This window comes from Camelus bactrianus, chromosome 2, assembly GCF_048773025.1.
Source record: "Camelus bactrianus isolate YW-2024 breed Bactrian camel chromosome 2, ASM4877302v1, whole genome shotgun sequence".
Lineage (NCBI taxonomy): Eukaryota > Metazoa > Chordata > Mammalia > Artiodactyla > Camelidae > Camelus > Camelus bactrianus.
Genome location: NC_133540.1, coordinates 93,573,270 through 93,594,523, shown reverse-complemented (window position 1 = coordinate 93,594,523; position 21,254 = coordinate 93,573,270). Strand labels below are relative to the sequence as shown.

At 41.3% G+C, this 21,254-nt stretch overlaps 1 protein-coding gene across 1 annotated transcript in view; it reads right to left on the bottom strand.

Annotated features, from left to right (window-relative positions):
* CDS1 (CDP-diacylglycerol synthase 1) overlaps positions 1 to 18,284 on the bottom strand; it is a 64,574-nt gene extending 46,290 nt beyond the window's left edge. Inside the window, exons 1-2 of the mRNA XM_074346648.1 lie at positions 18,029 to 18,284; positions 349 to 476 (exon numbers count right to left, since the gene is read on the bottom strand). Of these exons, the coding sequence (XP_074202749.1) occupies positions 349 to 476; positions 18,029 to 18,145 (245 nt within the window). The 5' untranslated portion in view covers positions 18,146 to 18,284. The remainder of the gene's footprint in view (positions 1 to 348; positions 477 to 18,028) is intronic.
* Positions 18,285 to 21,254: the final 2,970 nt, after the last annotated feature.

Genomic DNA, 21,254 nt, shown 5'->3' with positions numbered 1-21,254 from the left:
AGATATTCCAGTACCATTAAAAGGCAATCTGATGTGGTAAATGGATCACTGCCTTCAGAAACTTGCCAGACTGGGGCAGGAATGCCAGGTCCACATCTTACTAGCTATGTAACCTTCTCTAGTTAACCCATAGACTTGGTTTTCTCATACTTAACATTTTAAGGATTAATGAAAGGATGTACATCAAGCATCTAATAGCATGCCTCATTTATGATGAAAAAGCATAAAGCCTTCTCTCTCATAGCTCTAAAACTTAAAAAAGGTGAAAGTTATTATACTGAACATGGTCCAGGGTAACTTCTCAGCTTATCTTGTACACCCATTATATTCACCTTCAACCAATCATACCTTGAAGACAAACCAGACAGAGCTCTCTTGAGGATCTCAGGGGTTCTATCTGAGGATGGTGGAATTTCTGGAATATCAGAATCTGTTCTGGAATCCAAATCTCCATATCTGTCATCAATATCTGTTTCCTAAAATTAAAGGAAAAATAAAATCACTTTGCAAAATAAAAGGAAGAAAAGCACATGCTTGTCAATGCATTTATTTATTGCTCAGTGTGTAAACTCTCAGTTACATAACTTAAAACAAAGAAATAACTATTAATTTATCTTGAATATTCAAGCATGGTTGTATATCCTAGTTAGAAGAGTTTGATTACCTTTGCTAAAATCTATCAATATAAAGGATTAATTTAAACAAAAGACACAAAAGAAGAATACCTATATTATCTAAATCAGAAATTTACCACAGAATCAAATGTGTTTTGTTTTGCAACTTAACAGAGAACATGATGTTAACTTCATGTAGATTCTGATCAACTGCACACAGTCCCTTTTTTGTATTATTTGATTACAATTAAAGCATCAACAACAGGAGTAATATATTACACTGGCATAGCATTTCTCTGTGTATGTGTATACATATATTCAGCATTTAAACTTCCATCATTTTTATTAGATCCTCAAGAGAGAAGCTCAGCCAAGATGGAGGAGTAGAAAGACCCTGAGATCATCTCCTTTCGTGGGCACACCAAAATTACACCTATTTACAGGACAACTCTTAACGAGGAAGAGAGGCATCTACTAGAAAAGATTGTCTACAACTAAAGATACAAAGAAGAAACCACAAGAAGATGGGGGAGGGACAGAGTTGTGCTACAGTCGAGACCTATACCTCCTGGTGGGTAACCCACAAACAGGAGAATAATTACAATCATAGAGGTTCTCTCCTAGGAATGAGGGGTCTGAGCTTCATATCAGGAAACCAGCCCGGGGAGCACTAAATGGGGAAAATGAGCCTCTAGAATGTTTGACTTTGAAGGCCAGCAGGGTTTACTTTTGGGAGACCCAGAGGGCTGTGGGAAATAGAGACTCCACTCTTAAAGGGCGCACAGAAAAATCTCACAAACTCTGGGACTCAGGACAGAAGCAGTAATTTGATAGGAGTCTGGGTCAGATCTTCCTGCTAATGTTGGCAGGTCTCCAGCAGAGGCAGGAGTCAACTGGACCTCACCCCGGGGTCATGGACATTGACAGCACCCATGCTGGGGAGCTTGTTCCACCACACAGACACTGATGTGGCAAGCACCGACCTGGAATTCTCCCTCTGGCTTAGTCTTGGGACACTACCCCACTTCCCACCCACCAGCAGGTAGGCTGCCTAAGAACCCCTGAGCCAACAGCTACCCCTGGACATGGCCCTTTCCACCAGAGGGCCAAGGACCCAGCCCCAGACACCAATGCCTCGGCATTGGACTTGGAATCCACGGGCCCTGCAGCCAGAGACCCTGAGACCCAGCTCCACCCATCAGTGGGCAGGCACTAGCCCCAGAACCAAGAACCCCAAGGGCTTAGGCCATGCCCACCAGCAAATTAGGCAAAATGAGGCAATAGAGAACAGCTTTCAAACAAAGGAACAAGATAAAACCCCAGAAGAACTAAGTGAAGCGGAGATAGGCAATCTATGCAAGAAAGAGTTCAGGATAATGATCATGAAGATGATCAAAGAACTCTGGAGAAGCAAGGATGAACAGAATGAGAAGTTAGAAGTTTCTAACAAAGAGTTGGAAAATGTAAAGAACCACCAAACAAAGATGAAGAATACAATAACTGAAATGAAAAAAGCACTAGAAGATTCAGTGATACAGAGGAATGGACCAGTGAATTGGAAGACAAAATGGTGGGAATCACTGAAGTGAACAGAAAAAAGAAAAAAAGAAAAAAAAAAAAAAAAGAAGTGAGGACAGTTTAAAAGAGCTTCACTTCAACATCTAGTGTACTAACATTGGAATTATAGGGGTCCCAGAAGGAGAAGAAATAAAGAAAGTGGCAGAGAATATATTGGAAGACACAAGAGCTGAAAACTTCCCTAACCTAGGAAAGGAAACAGGTATCCAGGTCCAGAAAGCACAGAGTCCCAAACAGGATCAACCCAAAGAGGACCACACCAAGATACATTATAATTTAAGTGACAAAAATTAAAGATAGAGAATATTAAAAAGCAGCAAGGGAAAAGCAACAGTGAGTTTTGTACAAGGAAACTCCCACAAGGCTACCAGCTGATTTCTCAGCAGAAACTCTTCAGGACAGAAGGTAGTATGATATATTTAAAATGACGAAAGGGGAAAACCTACAACCAAGAATATTCTATCTGGAAAGGCTTTCATTTAGATTTAATGGAGAGGCCAAAAGTTTCACAGACAAGAAAACGCTAGCAAGAGTTCAGCACCACCAAACCAGCTATGCAACAGATGTTAAAGGGACTTCTCTAAGGGAAAAAGGAAAGGCCACAACCAGAAACATGAAAACCATGAGAGGAAAGAGCTCACTGGTAAAGGCAAATATACAGTAGAGGTAGTAAACAAACCACGTACAAAGCTAGTAGGAAGGTTAAAAGACAAAAGTAGTAGAATCATCTCTCTCTGCAATAAATAGTCAAGTGATACACAAAAGATGTAAAGCAGTAACTACGAGGGGAGGAAAGTACAAATGCAGGGTTGTTAAATTAAGGTTGTTGAAATTAAGAGATCAGCAACTTAAAACAATCACTTATATATATAGATAGCTGTGTATAAACTCATAGTAACCACAAACCAAAAATCTATACTAGATACACACAAAAAAGAGAAAGGAACCCAAACATAGCACTAAAGGGAGCCAGCAAGTCACAAGGGAAGGGAACAGAAGAAGAAAAAAGAGCAAAAAAGAATTACCAACACAACTCTGAAACAATGAACAAGATGGCTATGTGAACATGCATATCAATAAATACTTTAAATGTACATGGACTAAATGCTCCAATCAAAAGACACAGAGCAGCTGAATGAATAAAAAAACAAGACCTATAAATATGCAGCTCACAAGAGACTCACTTCAGATCTAGAGACACACACAGACTGAACGTGAGCAGATGGAAAAAGGTATTTCATGCAAATGCAAATGCAAAAAAAAAAAAAAAAGCTGGGATAATGATACTTATACCAGACAAAGTCGACTTTAAAATAAAGACGGCAATGAGGAACAAAGACATACGTTACATAATGATCAACGATCCAATCCAAAAAGAAGATACAATTGCAAATATATATGAACTCAACATAGGAGCATCTAAATACAGAAAGCAAATATTCATAGACAAAGAAATCAACAGTAACACAATAATAGTAGGGGACCTTAACACTCCACAGACATCAGTGAACAGATCATCCAGACAGAAAATCAGTAAGGAAACACTAGCCTTAAATGACACATTAGGCTAAATACACTTAACAGATTTATTTAGAACATTCCACCCAAAAGCAGCAGAATACACACTCAAGTGCACAAAGAACATTCTCCAGGACAGATCACATGCTGCACACGCCAGGCCACAAAACAAGCCTTAGTAAATTTAAGAAAACTGAAACCATATCAAGTGATTTTTTCCGACCACAACACGAGACCAGAAATCAATTACAAGGAAAAAAAACTACAAAAAACACACAAACACATTGAGGGTAAGCAACATGCTACTGAGCAACCAACGGGTCACTGACGAGCCAAAGAAGAAATAAAGAGAAATATCTGGAGACAAATGAAAGTGAAAACACAGTGATCCAAAGCCCATGAAACACAGTAAAAGCAGCTCTAAGAGGAAGTTTGCAGCGATGCCAGCTTGTCTCAGGAACAAGAAAAATCTCAAATAAACAACCTACCCTCACACCTAAAGCAACCAGAGAAAGGAGAATGAACAAAACCCAAAGTTAATAGACGACAAGACATCATAAGGATGAGAGCAGAAATAAATGTAAGAGAGACTTAAAAAAACAATAGAAAAGATCACTGAAACTAAGAAGTGGTTCTTTGAAAAGATAAACAAAATTGATAAGCCTTTAGCCAGAATCATAGGGAAAAAAGGGAAAGGGTCCAAGTCAATAAAATAATAAATGAGAAAGGAGACATTACAACTGATAACACAGAAATACAAAGCATCACAAGAGATTATTATGGAGAGCTATATGCCAATAAAATGGACAACCTAGAAAAAATGGACAAATTCCTAGAAGTATACAATCTCCCAAGACTAAATCAGGAAGCAATACAAAATATGAATAGTCCAATTACCAGTAATGAAATGGAATCAGTAATTTAAAAAACTTACAACAAACAGCCAGACTATATGGTTTCACAGGTGAATTCTACCCAACATTTAGAGAAGACTTAACACCTATTCTTCTCAAACTACTCCAAAAAATTGCAGAGGAGGAAATGCTTCCTAACTCATTCTATGAGGCCAACATCACACTGATAACAAAACCAGACAAAGATACCACAAAAAAAAAAATTGCAGGCCAGTATCACTGATGAACATGGATGCAGAAATCAACAAAACATTAGCAAGCCAAATCCAACAGTACATTAAAAGGATCATACACCATGATCAAGTAGGAATTATCTCAGGGATGGAAAGATTTTTTAATATCCACAAATTAATCAATGTAATACACCAAATTAACAAACAATAATAAAAATCATATGATTGTCTCAAAAGATGCAGAAAAAAGTTTTGACAAAATTCAATATCTATTTATGTTAAAAACTCTTCACAAAGTAGGTATAGAGGGAACATACCTCAACATAATAAAGGCCATAGATGGTAAGCCCACAGCTAACATCATCGTTAACAACTAAAAGTTGAGAGCATTGCCTCTAAGATAAGGAGCAAGACAAGGATGCCCACTCTTGCCACTTTTATTCAACACAGTATTGGAAATCCAGTCACAGAAATCAGACGAGAAAAAGAAATAAAAGGAACCCAAATTGGGAAGAAGTAGTAAAACTGTCGCTGCTTGTAGATGACATGATACTATACATAGAAAAGCCCGAGGGCACCACTAAAGGCTGCCAGAGCTCCTCAGTGACAGTAAGGTTACAGGACACAAAATTAGGACACAGAAAGCTGTGGCATTTCTACGCACCAACAACAAACTATCAGAAAGAGAAATTAAGGAAACTATTCCATTTATGCATTACATCAAAAAGAATAAAATACCTAGGAATAAACTTACCTAAAGAGGGAAAAGACCTGTACTCAGGAAACGATAAGACACAGATGCAGCAAACTGAAGACAACACAGAGAGATGGAAAGATACACTGTGTTCATGGATTGGAAGAATTGGTATTGTTAATATGACCATAATACCCAGGACAATCTACAGATTCAGTGCAATCCCTATCAAAATGCCAACAGCATTTTCCACAGAACTAGGACAAATAATTTTAAAACTTTTATGGCAACACAAAAGATCCCAAATAGCTAAAACAATCTTGAGAAAGAAAAACAGAGCTGGAAGTATCACGTTCCCTGACTTCAGACTACTACAAAGCTACAGTCATTGAAACAGCATGGTAGTGGCATAAAAACAGACACAAAGACCAATGGAACAGAATAGAGAGCCCAGAAATAAACCCACACACTTATGGTCAATTTATCTACAACAAAGAAGGCAAGAACATACAATGGAGAAAAGACACTCTTCAATAAGTGGTACCAGAAAACAACAGCTACAGGAAAAAAAAAAATTGCAAAATTTTCTCAGATGATATACAGAAATAAATTCAAAATGGTTTAAAGACTTGAATGTAAGACTGGAAACCATAAAACTCCTAGAAGAGAACACAGGCAGAACACTCTTTGACATAAATTATAGCAATATTTTTTTGGATCCATCTCCTAAAGCAAAGTAAGCAAAAGTATAAATAAACAAATGAGTCCTAATTAAACTTAAAATCCTTTGCACAGCAAAGGAAACCATCAACAAAATAAAAAGACAACCTACTCAATGGGATAAAATATTTGCAAATGATATGACTGATAAAGGATTAATATCCAAAATATATAAACAGCTCATACAACTCAATATCAAAAAACCAAACCACCCGATTTTAAAAATGGGCAGAAGACCTGAATAGACTTTTTCCCCAAACAGACCATGCAGATGGCTAACAGGCACAAGAAAAGATGCTTGACATCACTCATCATCAAAGAAATGCAAATCAAAATTACAATGATACATCATTTCACACTTGTCAGAATGGCTACTGTCAAAAAAACCACAAATGATGATGCTGACAAGGATGTGGAGAAAAGGGAACGCTGTACATTGTTGGTGTGAATGTAAACTGGTACAGCCACTGTGAAAACTATATGGAGATTCCTCAAAAATTTTAAAATAGAACTACCATATGATCCAGCAATTCCAGTTCCGGGTATTTACCAGAAGAAAACAAAAATATTAATTCAAAAAGACATATGGACCTTTATGTTCACTGCAGGACTACTTACATAGCCTAAGTGTCCATCAATAGATGAATGGATAATGAAGATGTGGTATGTGTGTATACACACACACACACACACACACACACACACACACACACACACACACGAGCACACACAATAAAACACTACTCAGCCATAAAAAAAAGAATGAAATTCCGCCATTTACAAGAACATCAATGGACCTGGGAGGTATTATGCTTAGTGAAATAAGTCTGACAGAGAAAGACAAATACCGTAGGTTATCATTTATATGTGGAAATCTAAAAAAAAAAAAGAATATAACAAAAAAGAAACAAACTCAGAGATACAGAGAACAAACTAGTAGTTACCAGTGAGGAGAGGGAAGGGGAGATGTGCAAGGGAAGGGTAGGGGATTAAGAGGTACCAAATGCTATGTATAAAATAAGCTACAAGGCTACATTGTACAGAAATAAATTTTTTTAAAGACGACAGTCCTAATGAAGCACATCAAATAGATACCACCATTGCTGTTTTACTTACAGGTAAACTACGATCAAAAGCATTTGCTCTGCTGGAATGACTGTATAAAGTTATTTGAAACCCAAACTGACTTCTCAGAGTGCATGGGCAGGAGCTGAGTGTGTATGCTGAGGCCTTTAGACCAAGGTGATCACTGCAGACCCTCCAGGGACAGGGTGGCCAAGGAATCGTAAGAAAAGAGCTGCCTAATGCTTAGTTTTGAAGTTGTTCACTCTGCTGTAATGAACAACCTCGACGCCTACTACGTCCCCCCCTCTCCTCCACCCAGCCCCACCAGCAACCTTCAGTAAACAGTGCTGCACAGACAAACACTCTGGGACGGAGGTTTACAGAAGGGGACACTGGGCAGGGGGACTGAGCTGGGTCAGAGGAAAGAGAGTATTCACAGGAGGTGAACAAGCAGAAGGAACACGGAGCAGACTGTTGGGCCAGAGGTGATCCCAGCAATGAAGGTGTGTAGGAATTCAGGATGTTTAGCAATCTCAAACCAAACTCAGCCCCTATTAGCACCAAAGTTTGGGCAAATTTCATCGCCTCTTTTAACTGTTTCTTTACACATAAAATGGAAGCACTGAATATAATGCCAAGGACCCGTGAAGTTAACAAAGTCTTAAACTATTTTTACGACTGAATCCAATTCCTCCCTAAGTGGCTTACCAAACAAAATGTTAGCCTTGGGGGAGCACTATCAGTTTTCATAAAGCAATAATTAGCTTTCATTTACTAACTATAACCTTCTTATTAAAAAGCTATAAAATTAAATGTGTCATTGTACCAAAAATGACAAATGAAACAGACATATCACACCTTCCCACTGTGACATGGTTAGATGGCCCCAGAGTGGCTTAAACAAAGAGAGATGTTGACTAATAAACCACCAGACAGGACGTCCCCTGGAAACATCAGGGGGCCTGCAGTGAGCCTGCTGTGCCAGCAGGTCTGTGACATCTAGAACAATGCAACACTTCACTTTTCTTGTCTTTGCTTGTTACTCGTTTTTTTTTAACCTTCAATAACCCAGATGGTGACTAATGGAAGTGGCTCAAGAAGGCACGTTACCAGGTTGTAGAACGAGCACCAGATTAGGAGTCAGGAGTTGCAAGTACAGTTGTCAGGCAGGGGAGGGGGATTACCCTCAGATACCAAAATTGGAGAAGGCATAGTATTTGTACGTAACCTGTACACATCCTCCCTTTAAATTATACACTTTAAATCACCTATAGATTACTTATAAAACCTAACACAATGTAAATACTTATAAGTACAATGTAAACAGTTGTGAGTATGCGGCAAACTCAAGTTTTGCTTTTTGGAACTTTCTGGAATTTTGTTTTTTCTTTTCAAATATTTTGATCCACAATTGGTTGAATCCATGGATTTGCAACCCCCAGATATGAGGGCTGACCTCTAACTATCAGTATGACAAAAGGCAAATCACTTAACTTTAAAGAAACTCAGCCTTTGTTTTCCTTATAAAATAAAAGCACTGGGCTAGAATTCAAACTGTGCTCCTCAAAACACTCAAGCGTTCAGCAAGTCACCTCAAAGTCCACTGGCCAACAACGGTGATGTGCCACAGCCCTCCCCCCACCACACCTTCAAGAAAGCTGTCCAGCTTTTATTTGTATTATTTAAGCTTCTGATTTCTATTTCATGTACCTTCGAGAAACACAAAATGAAAAACTTAAGATTCAACTCGATTATTACATTTTATTCTAATAACTAAATAATAAAAGACAATTCCTAAGCAGTGGCATTTGGGAGCAAAGTCACTTCACTGCTAGGATTAGTAGCAGACACTCCTGTGTTTCTGTGTTTCCTGTATGCACCCTCTTACAAAGATGCCAGACCAGGTGTGATAAGGAAAACAAGAGTGACTGGTGATCACAGAAAAAAATGGGACTAATACTGTAGTAATAATTAGAGCCAGGAGGCATGTGCATGCTGAATGAAAGTACTTAAAGTGTTTTAGAAAACCAAATTAGGAGCTTCTTCTCAAGCCCAGGATTTAAAGACAATGATTCTCCACCTTCCACCTAAGCTCCTTGTTCTCCTAGCACCCACCAGGTGACCTCATGCACCCTCACAGCTTCCCTCTCCATCCCTCTGTACACTGATGACTCCCCATAAACCTGCATCCCTAGCTCCCAGCATGCCATCTCCAGGTGGGTTTTCTACAAGAATCACCTGAAATTCAACATAAGCCACCTGACCTCTCTCTTTTCCACACCCAACCTGCTGCCCCTTCTGGATTTCCTACTCAGATGAAGACAGCATCACCAAGCCTGTTAACTCAGGTCAGAAACCTGGCTGTCAACTTAACACCTGCATCTTTAACCAAAGCACATTCAGTCAGGCAGCACCAGACCTGTCACTCACTTTTCCCCCATCTTCATCCTCACCCTCTCCTACTACCCTCGCTGAGCATCACCCTCTCTCGTGTACCTTACATCCCTTGCCCTCTATCCTGCCCTCTCTAATTCATTTTCAACATAAGAAAGAACCTTTCTAAACCGCAAATCTGATCTTAATACTCTCCAGTGTTACAACCACCAGGATAAAGCCAAACTACTTTAACACTGCTTTTACCGTTTTCATTATTGGGCCCTGTTCTTCCAGCCCCTCTTGACGACCCTCCAATTTGCACACAGTGCCATTCTCTCTCTTTCATCTAGATGTTTGTTCTATGTTCAAAGTTATTAACAGTGCATTGTCTCTCTCGCCCACACCCCAGTTCCCATCCTCCTCTCCCCACTCCTCACATCTGGCTACTGCTCACTCTGACCTCACCTCCAGGTTCACTTCCTTTAGAAAGGTCTTCCCTGACTCCCTTCTCCTTGTTAGTTGCTCTCCAGCTGTATTTCCACAATTCTCCTAGTTTTTACCTGTTAGCCTAAATTAAAATGATTGGCTTGCTTGTCTGTATTTTCTAGTAGTACTTAAGCTTTGCAAGAAGATGAAATACCATTGGCCTCACTTTTGAATCCCAAGAGGCTGGCAGAAGACCTTGTACAGTGACTGGCATTTATTAGGCACTACATAAATATTGAATGAACTGAGTCTCTCAATTCATGCTAACGTTTAAGATTAAAATAGGAAATTCTCAACTGTTTTTGCTAGCTGAGTAATCTTGGCCAAGTTACCTTGCTTGGGACCTCAGTAGCACTTATGTAAAATGAAGGCTTCTGACTATGAAGGGCTACTTTTTTTCCAAATATAAAATAATAATAAAAATACTTCTGGTAACTGATGAATGGAAATTGAAAAATTAAGGTTTCTTTATTATCCTATAAATCAAATTCCTACAGTGAAATGTACTTAGAAAATAAAAGCAAAAGCACTTTACAAATACTGATACATTTATACCTCACATTAACTTAGAGGTAAGTAAGTAATCACTAATCACATCCATTTTGTAAGTGAAAAAATTTAGGCTCAGAAAGGTTAAGTGAAGTGCTCAAGTTTACACAGCTTTAGGCAATGTAGCTAGGATGCAGAAGGGAAACTGAAATGATAATTCCCCCCCAAAAGTGACCTAGAAATTCAGTGAAATCCCAATAATCTCAACAGGCTCTGTGTGTGTGCGTGTGTGTGTGTGTGTGTGTAAATGTACAGACTGATTCCAAAATTTATATGACAATGCAAAGGACCTAGAAGAGCCAAAACCACCTGGAAAAAGAAACAAAATTGAAAGACTTACACTATCTGTTATCAAAAGTTATTATAAAGTTGTAATCAAGATTGATACTGATGTAAAAGAAAAAATGATCAATGGAATAGAGAAGAAAGTCCAGAAATAAGTACACACACATATAGCCAACTGATTACAACAAAGTTGAAAGGTAACTCAATACATGATGCTGGAACAATTAGATATCCATATGCAAAGAAAAGAAAGAAATTCACATCATTTACAAAAATTAATTCAAAACAGATCACAGACATTTACATAAAACTATAAAAATTCCATAAAATCTTGGGGGCCTAGGATTAGATAAAGATTTCTTAAATATGACACAAAAGTATGATTCATATAAGAAAAACCAAAACAGAACTACACGAAAATTAAAATTTTTCTGCTTTTCAAAAGATACTGTAAAAAGAGTGAGAAAATAGCTCTAGACTGGAAAAAGATATTTGTCAATCACATGTCAAATAAAGGTCTTGCATCCAGAATAAAGAACTCTCAAAATTCAATCAAGTCTATTAAAATACCTGGGCAAAATATTTGAACAGACATTTCATCAAAGGCAATATACAGATGGAAAATCAGCATATGAAGAAATGTTCAACATGATTAGTTACTAGGGAAGTGAATCAAACCACAAGGAGACACTGTGACACATGTACTATCATGGCCAAAATTTAAAAACTGAGCATATGCAGTCTCGGAGAAGATGTGTCGAAACCGGACCTCTCCCACACTGCTGGTGGACATGTAAAATGGTACAACCGCTTTGGAAAACAGTTTGGCAGTTGCTTAAAAACTTAAGTGTACATCTACCCTATGACCCAGTCATGCCATTCCTAGATATCTGTCCAAAAGAAATGAAAGTATATACCCAAATGTTTGTGGCAGCTTTATCTGTAATAGCTCCAAACTGGAAACAACTCAAATGTCAAAAAGGACAAATTGGGCTACATGCATATGATGGAATACTACTCAGCAACAAAAATGATGATGTATGCAACAATATGGATGACTGTCAAAATAATTATGCCGAGTAAAAATAAGGCAGACAAAATGTACATACAGTATGTATATCTACATACATATGCATATGTATATATGCATACATGTATTTACAGAATTCCATTTATAGAAAATTCTAGAAAATGCACACTTATGTCTAGTGCCACAAAGGAAATCAGTGGTTATCTTGGGGTAAAAAGGGAACGACAAAAGGGCAGGAGCAAACCTTTAGTGGTGACGGGTGTGTTCATTATCTTTATTGTAGTGATGCATTCATGGGTGTATATATACGTCAAAGCTTACCAAACTGCACAGTGTGAGCAGGGCCAATTTAGCGTATGTCACTTATAGCTCATGGTGACTCCTAAAGAGTGCACAGGAGCCAGTGGTAGAGAAGGGACCGAGACTCTTCTCAATACTGGAGACTGAGAAGACAGGAAGAACAAGGTCAGGGGACTCCAGTCCATTCAAGATGATGGCTCCAAAAAAAATCCTCTAAAGAAGGTAAGCAGCAGTCTAGAATGCAACAAAGGATGATGCATTAAATCAGTCACAATAATCAATCACAACTTCCACCCCTTTTACACCCGGTCCCCTAAAAAGTGAGTCAGACAACCAGGGTCAGCTTCTCCACAATGTGTCCCTTGAAGTTCACACTGATCCCTGTACCTAGTTCAGCACTAAAATTACAACGCAGCAAAAAGAAACGCTCAAGTGACACAGAGCTCTGTGCCTGAGAGGAGGAGGCCTTTTACAAATCTTGACACTAAACAGTTCTTACTTGAAAGAACATTAGGTTATACTCCTGATTTCAGCATTTTCTCTCCCTCCCTTCATTGTTTCCATATTTTAAAGATGTGAGAAAGAAACCACCCACCCTCGCCCTCACGTATCTTACTGCTGCCATGAAAATGACTTCAGAATCCGACTGTCTTCATTACCATAACTTTACTATTCAGAGACTTGCTCTGGAGTTAATTGTTCACCACAAGAACTTCTGAAAGACGTCAATTCATCAACAGGAGGCACCAATAAACAAGTTTCCTCTTAAGACTCTTCAAACTCTTGCGTCAAAATCCTTGCCTGGCTATTGCCACCAGTCCCAAACTGTTACCTTGGGATCCTTACCCAATCCTAATCAAGTCTCTGTTGAAGGATCTGCCTTAAATCAAACATTCAATTTTCAGTAAAATCCAATCTTGCCTTTCCCCCTCCGAGACACCGCCAAAGGTCTGTGCCAAGGTGGTGTTCTCCTTCACCGCAGAAAGCCATAACCTCCACTTTGTCTTATCACTTGGTTGGTTGGTGATTTCTGGGGAGCCAGCATTCAAAAGCTATTGCTAAATAAAATGAACACCCTGCAAATGGCAACATGGAAACTTATTTAGGTGATAATATTGACTAACAATTAATCAACAATTGGGGAGCACTAGCCTAAATGGTGTTCTGGAAGTCTAGATCTAAATATTCATATTTTATTAATATATTTAGATGGAAAAAATTGAGAAAATGTTTAGTATACCTGCTGGTGACACCAGGACAACTCACAAGGAAGAGTGCCAAAATGAAGAATTTATGGAAACACAACCTCCAAAATTAAAAATTTGTTTAAAAAATATTAGAGTATTGATGAAAGAAACATGTCTTAAATGAGGAAGGACAAAAGTTAATTGGCTTCCAGATTGTTTCACCCTCAACTTAACAAACCAAAATCTGTATCAAAGAAGCAGCCCCACATACGAGCACATGGGGACCTCATCTGAGGGTACACTAGTCCTCCTGTGCTCCCCTTTCAGGCCACACATTTCAAGGGCACCCCCTTCTCTCCCACTCCTGGTGCAGTCAGTCAGGTCCCCGCTTCACTTCCAACTGCTCAGTCTCTCTCAGTCCGTCCAGAGCTTCAATAACCCTCTTTGGGCTTCAGCCCAGTTCGCTGCCCACCCGAATTTGTGGTCAGCCAGTTCAGCCCTGGCCTCCTTGATTCACTCATTCCTTCAGCATCCTTCACCTGGCAGTCCCAGGCCAAAATCACTCCAGGTGCTTTCTTATTCTCAACTACTAAATGGGGGATATTCCTAACAAATACAGTTGTGGAGCAAATAAAGATGTAAGATAACTGTTTTCTCTAAATTACTCTACAAGCCTCTATTATGACAATGACTGCTACTGAGTTAAGAACTATGCTAATTTGGTTCACAGCAAATTTGTGTTATTTTAGTTCAACTGAATCTTCACTGAGTTGGGTAATAGTTGCCTCTTGGTCCTTTTGCATCACGCTCCCTAAAACGACATCCCAAATGTATCCCAGTCAGAGCTGAGCTCTAGTTCCAGCTCTGCCACTTGCTCCAGGTCATTTTGAGCTGAAAAACAGACACACTCCAGGGTAAGCTTACTTTTGTATGTATAAATTGGGTTGAACTAAACTGTTTCTAAAACCCCTCGAAGCTCTGCGGTTCTGAGATCTTACTTTACTGAGAAAACCGAAAGCATCCAACACTCTGATCTTCCCTCTTCTGCTTTTCAAAATGGTTCTGTAACTACCCTCGATTCCTTCTTCCCTTTCCTTGAATACCTCAGTCACCTGTCATCTCCACACCATGTCTGTTTTCTCTTTTCTAGGAACCTCATACTCTCATGGACATCTTCACTCCCACTTAACTCCTTGATCTAAATACCTATCTTCCCTCCTTTGAAAAAGGAGATTTTCTCTTGACCCTGCAGTCCTCTCTAGCTACTATCCTGTACTCCCCTCCACTGGCACTTCTGACAATAATTACCAATATTTCACGTCTCACTTTCCTCAGCCTGACACTTGGCTTCTAGGATCTTTTGCTAAACTCTGTTCGCTGCCTCACCCTCATTCCTAAATACTAGTGATGATATCCTCTAAGCAGTCTTCCTTCTTTAGCTCCCAGGACCTCATTATCTTGATGCCTTCCCTCTGAACACGGGCGCCTCCCAAGGCTCTGTCTTCAGTTCTCTCCCCTCTCGATCCTAATCAAGTCTCCTTTCAGTTCCCATCACCAGCTTGAACCACCTCTCTATTTTAGAGAATGCCACACCTGCCCAACCCAACTCACCTGTCTCACTCCCAACCTGCAAAACTGCCCAATCATTTTTTGCTTCTTTCCTAAGTCTCTTATGTTGTAGACCAAAATGTGTCTCCCAGCAGGCTATTAGCCCTCCCATGATCACCCTTGTCCAGGTCCCACCCCTAGTATCTAAAATATGCATCCTCTCTCCCAACTCCTACTCCCCTGCTCCCCTAGACTTACTATCCATCCTCATCATTTCGTATATACAGCATTTGCAATATACTCCTATCTGGTTTCTTTGTGGCAGGTCTCTCCCCCTTCCAACACTTTCTACAGACTGCTGCTAGAGTGACAGGATAGTGTCTCTGCAAAAACTTCCCAGTAGCTTCCAGGAGTCCATCGAAGAAAGCTCAACCTCCCTCACAAGACTCTCAAACTCCCAACCCTAACTTCCAAACACACACAGCTTATGCTCCAGGATTATCAAACTAATTTTAGTGTCCTGTGCCTAGAACACGGATTCAAGAAACAGTTCCACACATCCTTTGCCTAAATGCCCTTCCCTAGCACTTGTCCAACTGGTAAGCCTCCAAGCATCTTTTAATTACAAGCTCAACCTTCATCTCCTTTTGAAAGCCTTCCCTGTCATCTCTGTGTAGTGTCCAGCTATGCCCTCTATGCTAATGATTAGCCTTGTTCAGAACTGTAATAAATCTAACTCATATATATGCCCTGGGTGGGGGGGTTCCTTGAGGTGGTGGTCTTGGGATCTTTCAAGTATTACTCCAGCATTTAGCAACTGGGAACACTCCCCTATGGGTAAGAAGCACGTTTTCACTTGCTAATGCTCTAGAGCAGAGTCCTCTTTCAGAATAAGTCTCCACATCCTGAACAATGCAAAGGTCATGCTAATAATACCATTGTAAAAAGACTACAAGATGGCACGACAAAAGCAGAATATAACACATCTCTTCTGCTTCTTTCATCAGTTTCCTAGGAGTTTTGCCTTTATTGCAACTTGAATGGAGAAGGCACTTAAAGAGTTTATATGCACCAAATATTAACCAGCCTCCTATGTGCAAACTGACTTTATAACAGCCCTTGACCTGGAAATACAGGTACATTCAGATATACACCCTGATAAGAAAGGACAGACAGAGGATAGAGTTCAGTGACTCAAAGCTTGCCAAGTCAAAAGTTCCTTGGGATAAACTCTAAAAGCAAGCAATATTTTACACATGGTTTGAAAAATGCTCATCCTTGTCTGAGAAATCTTAACAGAACAGATCTACTGTCAGCTGGGTATGTATTAATGAAAACCAACAATGCAGCAGCATTTATAAATAAATACATAAATATACAGCAGTGAGGTAACCAAGTCACAGATAGCTTGAGACAACAGTTCTAATGAATCCAATCAAACCAGAGAAGTAATTTCCATTTTAAATATATTAGGGTGTTAAGAAACTAATTAATTCAAAACTCATTTTATGGATGGCTTCCTCGAACATGTTTTTTTCTTATTAAAAGTGTGTTACCTTCTCCCAGTTAAGGAAGTGAACATGGACAAGCTAGTATTTCCTCGATTCTAAACTATACCAGTGTTAAAACAAAACAAATCCCAACCTAATTAATTCTATTTTCGGTCTAGTTTCCAAGGCAATTTTCACAAAAACTATTCTCAGCCCACTGTTTCCAGCTTTGTAACATCAACCTTCAGGAGCTGGAAACTTACACTTTGTGTAATTCCTTGACACATGTGTTCTATCGCAGACTCATTTTATTCCACCTGCCTATCAAGGATAGGAAAAAGAAAAAAAGGATCTGTCTTCCCATAGATTCTGAAGGTTCATTCCTAAAATCACTGTTAAATTATTTCATGATGTTGCATGATATGTTTCTACCAGGGCTTTATAACTTGGGTCACCTCAAGCTCACCAGCATCAAGGTCCAGGTGGAACCCTCCCCAAGTCAGAACTGCAAGTGAGTCTCAGGAACAGTACAAACCAGAAGAAAGGGAACCAGGAAACAGGTTCTAGTTCCAAAAGGCCACTGACTTGACCGTGGGCTACCTACTCCACTTCTGTAATTCAAACTGCAATACCTGCTTCCAAAAAAGAATGCTTCTAGGCACAGCCTAAGTGCTCGTAGCTTTTAAAATGAAGTAAAATTTTATAAACAGAAGATTTTATACAATAATCTACGGTCTGGCCCAGTTTCCTACACCATTCAGTCTAAAACGTCATAAAACTGCGTTTGTCCCCCCTAAAAATTCCTACTCGCACTACTGTATTACCGAATAAGCTGAACTTTGACTCTTGAATATCTTTAAAAAGAATGGCATTACATCTACCTATTCTTGAATGTGAAGCAAGAAGTGGGAGTTTAAAAAGTCCTCATGAATTAAGGTGTCAGGTCAAATGAAATCCCCTGCCGTGGAATCAAAAGAAGCTGGAGGATTACAACTGAGCCACTTGCATGAGACGCTCAAACCTCCAAAACCTCTTACACTGAAAAAGGACAGAGGAAACGAAAGTGCTGATGGAGGAGCGCAGAAGCCGAGCCTCCGGCGTCAGGATCCAATGACATGCTAGAACCGAAGGTGCATGTCTTAAGTTTAGCCCTTACTAACTTTGTCCCTCTACCGAAAAGAGGTGCGAGGTGGGAGCTACTAGAAAACAGCAACTCCCAGGATGGCAGGTTCCATCCCAATGCTAGCGTCGGCCCCAGACCCCGGGGAGGGGACTGGAACGGGCAGAAACTATACTGGAGTCAAGTTGAATCATCCAGCTATCCTGGCAGCAGTCGCAGTCATCCTGGGAAACGTACCTTCGCTGGAGTCCCACTTGAGTAAGAAAGAAATTAAGCCAAGCCGGGAAGGCGGCGCAGCCGGCAGCTTCACCTGACATTCCCGTGGAGCCCCACCCTCGCTCCCAGGTGTCCCGGGTGTGCGTTTCTCGCGGCTCTACTTACTTTGTCACTGGTGCTCTCGGTTTCGTGGTCGCCGCCGGCCGCCTCTCCCTCGCGGGGTGGCGGCGCCACCGCTCCCCCGGGGCCGGGGCAGCCTCCCCGGTGCCTGAGCTCCCACATCTCCCGCTCCCGCGCGGCCGAGGCGGTCTCCTCCAGCGTCCCGAAACCCGAGCTGCGCGCGAGGTCTCGCCGGCTGGCCTCCCCGCCACCCCGCAGCCGCACACTCGACGTCCGGCAAAGCTGTGGCCACTAACACGCCCCCACCGTGGAGGAGCCGCCGCCGCGCGGGTCACCCCCAAAACGGCATCAACGAGCGAGCGCTCGAGGCCGCCTCCAGCGAGCGCGGCGCCAGCAGAAGAGCGAGGGGCGGGCGCCAGGGGCCGGCTCGGGGTGCAGGGCAGGCTCGGGGCGCCCGGCCGGAGCGGAGAAGGCGGGGGCGCGGCAGAGCCCGGTTGCCGGTTGCCAGGTGCGCGTCCCCACGCAGAGGCCCAGGTGGGAGGAGAAGAAAGGACGGGGAAGGAAGGAAGAAGCGTGACCTGCTTCAGCGCTTTGCGGGGCGCCAGCCGCCTGGGCCCTGCCACTCCCCGCCCCGCCCCGCCCCGCCCCGCCCCCCGGACTCCGGAGTCGGCCGCTCCCGGCCCCCCTACACCTTTCTCCCGGTTCCTGCCTCCCGCAGCCAGGTCACGCGCCGCAGGCCCCGCCCCGCCCCGCCCCTCTGCGCTGCACTGCGGTTCCCACAGCCCCGCCTCCATCGTAGAGGGGTGACGTCATGGGCCCGGACCCAAGGCTCCACCCAGGTCTCCGCGAGCACACAGGTGGCGGCTTTGAGAAAAGGTGGGAGCGGTGAGGGCTGGAGCAAAGGGGAGGAGCAGGGACGTGAAGAAGAGACGAGCAACGAGCTTGGAAATGAGGAGTGAGAACGTGTGGACTCGTCACCGAGCAACTGGGAGGGCTGGAAGAACCAGACACCTGGTAAATATTGACAGCACTCAGCATTACCCCTTCAAATGGCTTCCCTGGCCGCATCAGCTTGACACATCGGGTCGTGTCTGAGGTTCAGAAGCCTACAGAAGCAGAAACTTGTCTGGCAGGATGAACTCGATGACTCCGTGGCCTTCTGGCCCAGTGTCATTACCTTCAAAGTAGGGGATGCGTTTGTCTCACTGGGCATCCTGGGATGGGCTAGCCAGTTTCAATCACATACCCAAACTCTGTCTTCCAGGAACTCCAGTATTGAATCTCTCCAGATTCACTGCCGAGGGTCTGAGGTGCCATGGAGTGCAGCTGCCAACCAGCTAATCTCTGAGCAGTCATGGACCTCAGGCTGCTAAAGCTGGAACAAGAAGGGCGCACGATCCGCATTAATTCCGTTCCAAATCCTGTTAGAAGGTGATTAGTTTTCCTGACACATATGTGCCACCTGGTCATTTACTGACAAGCTGACAAATGGGAAAATGCGACAGGCTGTCATACAAACAGGACAACGTTCAGAAAAGCACCCTTATAGAAATAAATCAACAATATAAAATTCTCAAGGTCATTACCGGCACGCTGAAAATAAGTAACGTTGTTCTGAAAATTTAATAACACACAAGCAAAACCAAAAAGTCAAAGTAGGACGCATTGAAAGGCAAAACACAAAGACATCATTTTACTTCATCAGACAAATCTTTAAAGCTCTGGATTCAATTTGGGTCGCCATATTTTCAAAGGGATGGAGAGAAGAATTGATCAGTCTTATCGGAAGAGTAACAAAATGACAAAATATATGAAAATAAGTTCTTTGAGTGACAGTGATGGTGTGGTCTTCCTTAAGGAACAGAAGACCATGGGGTGACTAGTTTAATCAATTGTTCTTCATTTCTTTGGAGAACCAGAAATGAAGGGCTGCCTGATTGTGTTTCTGGTTGCTTGGACAACCACATTATGGCTGTTGTCGCTTGCCCTCTCTTTCTCTGTTGCCCTCTGTCAGTTCAGTCTGTAAGTCAGAGATCGGAATTTTTGATTTAGGCCAACCAGAGGAGCATCTTGTGGTAAGTTACTGAAGGACAATTTATGTTTACACTCTTATTATTAATGAACCTGCCTGGGAAAATAATGGTGTGCCATCAAGCACATCTGACTAAATATCAGAGGAGCGCGTACAGGAGTGTAATTAGAAGCACGGTTTTATATGGGCAACCCTGGGTTCAAGCCAAAGTTCTGTCTTCTAGCCTTGACCCCATTAACTTTATGGAACATTTCATCACGTACAGCTGAAGCTATGTCCTATCCGATATGCCCAATCAGAGTTTAAGTAATAACTCTTTATGTAACACTTTACAAAGCACTTTCATATACATTATTTTATTTATTCTACTCAACAACCTCTGAAGTAGGCAGAACAAATATTATTATTTCCATTTTACAAGGAAAAAAAAAATCTGAGGTTCGGTATATAAACTACCCAAGTTTGCAGAGGAAATCTGGGATTGAAAGCTACGTTTTTGTACTTTAAATTCTGCCAGGTCCACTAGGTACTGCAAGTAGGTAGTAGCAGAAACAAGGAACTTGTAAGAAGGGGCAACTTGTAACAATTAAGCATAGGAATTCATCAGCCAACCCGCCCATGTGGAAGTCCCAGCTCTGCCCTCTACTGGCCCATGCCATCAGTCATGTAACTTAATCTCTGTGCCTCAGTGTCCTCATGTATAAGGGTGATAATATTTTCCTCCCAGAATTCTTATGAAAGTACTTAGAACAGTGCCTGGTTCTAGCAAAGCACTATACAAGTGTTCCCCATCATCAGCATTTATATCATTAAAAGCTGCATTTCTCAGGGAGAGCAGCACTCCATTTCTAAACTCACTAAAGCTGAAACACCTTAGAAGACTTTGAAGAAAAAGGGATCTGCTGATATTGCTTTGGTAAGGTGAGTAGAAATTATGAAATGGGGTAGGGCACCTTTGCAAATAAGTGCAAAGAAATCATCAGACTATCAAATTAATTAATTTTTGCTTTATCCTTCAGCAGTACTAAGATTAATGAAATTGGCATTTCCTATTATTAACTGCAATCACTTACTACCAAGTATCTTGCATATGTATGACTACAGAATTCCTTCCATTTCTAGCTTCTCCACTGAATCACAGTAATTATATTTTGCTGATTTAATGCCTTTGTAGAATAGGCAGAATATTCCTTCTATAAGTTTATAGAATTATTTTCTAAAAGAATGGGTATATATGTG